Source organism: Ailuropoda melanoleuca, unplaced genomic scaffold (genome assembly GCF_002007445.2).
Source record: "Ailuropoda melanoleuca isolate Jingjing unplaced genomic scaffold, ASM200744v2 unplaced-scaffold9013, whole genome shotgun sequence".
Taxonomy (NCBI): domain Eukaryota; kingdom Metazoa; phylum Chordata; class Mammalia; order Carnivora; family Ursidae; genus Ailuropoda; species Ailuropoda melanoleuca.
The window spans coordinates 722-5,806 of NW_023254452.1; the positions used below are offsets into that span (position 1 = coordinate 722).

The 5,085-nt window shown below is 39.6% G+C and overlaps 1 protein-coding gene across 1 annotated transcript; it reads right to left on the bottom strand.

Moving 5' to 3' along the window:
• Window positions 1–246: 246 nt before the first annotated feature.
• LOC117800912 (ryanodine receptor 2-like) lies at window positions 247–3,110 on the bottom strand. The gene is made up of 3 exons (XM_034653454.1): window positions 2,954–3,110; window positions 2,221–2,407; window positions 247–581 (listed from the first exon to the last, which is right to left on the bottom strand). The coding sequence occupies exons 1-3, from the start codon at window positions 3,045–3,047 to the stop codon at window positions 368–370; spliced, it is 495 nt and encodes a 164-aa protein (XP_034509345.1). The 5' UTR covers window positions 3,048–3,110; the 3' UTR covers window positions 247–367.
• Between the last annotated feature and the right edge of the window lie 1,975 nt (window positions 3,111–5,085).

The window sequence follows — 5,085 nt, forward strand, 5'->3', positions numbered from 1 at the left end:
CAGAATAGATCAGGATAAAATAGAGTAAAAACTATATGAATGTATTACAGAGTAAAAGGAAGTACCGTTCCACGGAACTTAATTTCTTCTTGATCGAAACGCTGTAGAAAACACCAAGCCGTCGAGTCTGAAGAGCGTTTCCTTCCCAGTAACTGCCCCCACCCCCACTGTCCCCTCAGCCAATGGCGGGCACGTGGCAGCTCCCTCACACAGAAGAAACTGTACAAACCAAGAAAATGACTCTGGACAGGAGTGGCTGCTCCCCGCACACACTAAATGAGGAGAGGAAATTTATAGGAAAAATGTGTTCTTTTCTTCTTAAAGTGTGGGGAGGCTGTCTGAGTTTTGGAAATACACAAGTAACTGCCTATTCTATTAATGACTTGTACATGCTGTCAACATCTTTGCCAGCTACGGATTTCTTCACATAGATGGGTAAGCCAGGATCGCCGCTCTCGGGCCGCAAAGCACTCACATGCATTTCAGGAGCACAGCGTCCTAACAGGTCGATCAAGGCTGCGTAAAAGGTCATGATGGCATTCCCCATGTGGATAGTGTCATCCTCCTCCTCTTCTGTATCACTTTCAGAGATTTTTCAAAAGAAACAGAAAGCAAAGCAAATAGGATAATAAAGTGACGTTTCAGATTCATTACATACTTCTCGGAGGAAAGGGACCCCTAAGATAGCTCGTTCTGCCTCTTCTGCTACTTTTCATATGTACAATTAATCTGTACATGGACATTTTTAAAGGAAAATGAGTTTAAAGACCAGTTGTGGGAAATTTGATATGAAGAGTCCTTCAAAAGGGAAAAGGAGGAATCGCTAATTTGGTGGATTCTGCTTATTTCTAGACACAGACAAGCTTTGTTTTAACAAAGAAAATAGCTAGTGGAAAGACCTGGTAAATTTAGACTACCTGTGTAAAGAGCATACATTTAGAGAGAGGGTGATAAAGATCTGTCCTATAAGATAACATAGGTAAGGCACCCAGGACAGTGCTTGGCCCAGAGAAAGGACTTCAGAAACATGACATCATTCACTTCCCTATCTCTTTACCATCTACTCTACCTCACCCACCCACCCAAAATACCCAAACTGTCTCCCTCGCATCTTTGTAAGAAAGACATAAAGAGTCCATTATCCATTATCTTGCAGATAAGAGATAAATCTAGATGGCCTTGGAAGATCCCATCATTTTCCTCCCTTGGTGGCTCAGCTGGGCTCAGCAGTCTGCAGGGTGACAACCAGGCCTCGAAAACATCATCCGGCATGCCACACTGCTCCCAGGGCCCTCCTGTGCACACCCGCTGCTTGTCCTGGGCCAGAGATCTCTTGATACATTTTCCGTTACTTAGAGAAACTGAGGGTCCCCTAGTCCCTCTATGGCTAATTGACAAACATGTAACAAGCTCTTGGAGGACCTCCCAGTCTGAAACCATCTTGGCCTTGGCGTGGACAGAACATCTATGTGCAGTCTGTGCATGGAGGAAGGACAGTTTGCAGAACTGCTCTGCTTGGAAATTTGCCTCCAATAAGCTCTCTGTTCTATCTTCCCCAGTGGTATTAGTAGTACAGGACATGACCTGCTAGTAGGACATTCACCTCCACAGGTAAAAACTGCAAAGTGACGTACCTGTTTTGACTTACGTCTAGTGCTGGAATCAAGTATTAGTAATGTATACTGTGGAGAAATGTAAGATAGCTACTGACTGCCTTCTCTGCCCTAATACCTTAATCAAGCATTTTCCTCCTCAGAATGACAATAACCCCTTTTCTGGACTTTACCACCATAGCAGTTTGGTTAAACCCCCCATTCCCTTGCTAAAGGTCTTACTTTCTTACTCTTATCTTGAAAACTCATTCCAGCTAGCTATGCACTAAAACCTAACTACAATTTCAGAGGCTCACCTGCCATTGACTGTAATAACTCCCTTTGCCATAGCCTCCTGGAAAAATGCACAAAATACGCCTCATCCTACAACCTAAACTTCTCCCTACTAAATCCATATAGTCTTCTGTAATTGTCTCTCTTTCACTCAACTTATTCCTGCAGCAAATTCCACCCATTTTTCCAAGTCTAATGCATTTTATTTTCAAGGGCAGAAATCATGAGGACCAGAAATTACATTGTAATTGACAGTAGGCAAATCATATTTTGTAAAATTTCCAGTCAAGGAATATGATTTACTCTTAAATGACAGTGTATATATTAGACCTACAGTGTTTTACTGGATCCGCTAGTTGGTGAGGGACCATCTCGAGAAGGATCCTCGGCTATCTTTATGGCTTCCTCCATGGCTGCGAGCAGACCGTTCCCACCTTCCCCTCTCAAAGCAGGACCGAAACACTCGGGCCTCCGGATAAGCAACCTCACCACGACATTAGCGTTCTCTTCCACACTCTCCCCTAAAATCAAAGGAGGAACAAGAGTAAACAAACATTGGTTATGTGGATGTTCTGAGCAAACACATAATTTCTTTAAATGCAAATGAATTAGTATAACAACTAAAACGAAAGAACACAGTTAGAAATAAAGCTAAAATTCAATTCAAATCACTAGTTTTATGTGCACAAGACACAGTAAGTTTCTTCTTTTGTACTTAAAATTTTCAAAGTAAAGAAAAGCATTATAGGGGCAGAAAGTATTCGTTTTTGTTAATTTGTTATAGGAAATGAAGCCATAAACCCACCTATTATTAGAACTCAATTATAAAAATTTACAGGAATTTGTAACTGCCTAAAAATTTTAATTTAATAGTAAAGGTAAAGCATCACTACTGAAACACATATCAGAAGTTAAATTGTTACTGTAAAAAAAAGTACTGATTATTAAATATTCAATTTCTTTACTAATATTTACTTCATGAAAATGCTGGGATATACCATTTTTAATGTATCTATTTTTATGCAGTTTTAATGATGACCAGAAAGACCCCAAGCAATCAGTCCTACCATTACAGAAGACAGCAAATCGGAGAAAGTCAAGATATCTCTCTCCTTCAACTGGATTCCATCCAATGTCTGGATAACCCTTCGACACCAGCATCTGGCAGCTCTGCAGTCCACAACCAGCCAAATATCGAACTACCTACAAACAAGATGATAAGCAAAAGTGTTATCCCGCGGGTGAGGAGTCATTAGATGCGAGCACTACACATGATAAGTGATATCCTTATAGGTCGGTTTCAAATGCATGTGGTTCTGCAAGTTCTTTTTAATCCCATGACGATCCACATGAACTCCCTGCAGTAAAACCTTAGAGTTAAGGAATATTTACGAACCATAACAAAGTGCTATCACAATAAAAGTATTTGTGAACCAACTCTATGAAAGAAAAATATTCCTAAGTTTCATATCATTTAATTTGAAACTTCTATCTATAAATGTCATGATATTTGGGGTGCCTGGCTGGCTCTGTCGGGAAAGCATGCCAGTCTTGATCTCAGGGTCATGAGACTGAAGCCCATATTGGGTGTAGAGCTTACATAAAAACAAAAACAAAACACATACTATAAACACCATGGTATTTGATAGACTTCAAAAGCATCTAAAGACCTCTGACCCAGTGTAAAGCCTAAATCCATCTGAGATACTGAAAGACCCATCTGAGATACAGTAATATTTTAGAGAAGTGAATTTACTTCCAAAATGATATCAATTTAATGTGGAGGGGGGATATATTTGAGAAAACACATAGAGAAATAGAAAAAAACTAAGCTTAGATTCAAATATCCTTGGGTTCAAATCTATCCTGCATGACTTACTGGATCATTTTGTGCCATGATTTCACAGTCTATAAAATTTCGGATAGTATTAACTACCTTTAAGTATCACTGAACTTAACACATTAAATTTTCTGCCTATCTTTGCCTTTTAAATTACTGTTTTATGTGAGTGTTGATCCTTGACAATATTTCATAACTGATCCAGTTTTAAAAGAAATCCCTAAGTTACTATCAACGGTAGTAGATTGTTAGACAAGCAACTTATCAATCAAGTTACACCCAGCTCAAGCTAAGCCAGCTTTAAAAAGAAGTAATATAGCTAAAAATATTTTGTACCAACTTTAAGAATAATTTATGTACAATAAATTCATCAATTTAAAATATAAATCAGGGTCCCTGGGTGGCTCAGTCTTAGGTTAAGCATTTGACTCTTGATTTCAGCTCAGGTCATGATCCCAGTGTTGTGAAACTGAACCCCACAAAGGGCTCTGCACTGAGTGTGGAACCTGCTTAAGTTTTTCTCTTTCTCCCTCTCCTTCTGGCCCTCCCCCCACCCCACTTGTGCATGCGCACGCGTGCTCTCTTTCTCTAAAAAAGAAATAAAAAATTAAAGTACAAATTCAGTGAGCTTTGAGAGATTTATACATCTGTAAAAACACACTGCAGCCAAGATGCAGAACATTTCCATCATTCCTCAGGCCCCATCCATCCCTCCCTGCATGCGAAGGCCTTAACAATCTGCTTTGTAACACTAAAAATTAGCTTGTGTATTCTAGAACATTTATATATGCAATCATCCAGTATATATCTTTTTATGCTGGCTTCTTTCACTCAGAATAATGATTTTGAGATTCATTTACATTGTAGCCCATGTCAGTACGCCGTTCCTTCTTACTGAATAACAGCAATCCACTGCACATGGAAATAGCCCATATTTCCTTATCCATTCATCAGTTAATAGACATTTGAATTGTCCCCAGTTTTTGGCTAAGATGAATAACGTTGTTACCAACATTCACATACAGGCCTTTATGTAGACACACATTCCTATTTCAATTGAGGAGGTATCTCCAAGTGGGAAGGCTAGGTATATGTTTATGATAGGTATGTGTTTTGTTAAGAAACTTATTGGCTAAGAATTTATTAAGTTGGGGCACCTGTGTGGCTCAGCCGGTTAAGCATCCGACTCTTGATCTTGGCTTGGGTCATGATCTCAGGATTGTGAGAACAAGCCCTTCCTGCATCAGGCTCTGCATTGAGCATGGAGTCCGCTTAGGATTCTCTCTCTCCTCTCCCTCTGCCCTCCCCCACTATGCTCTCTCTCTCTCAAAAAAAAAAAAAAAAAAAAAAAAAAAAAAA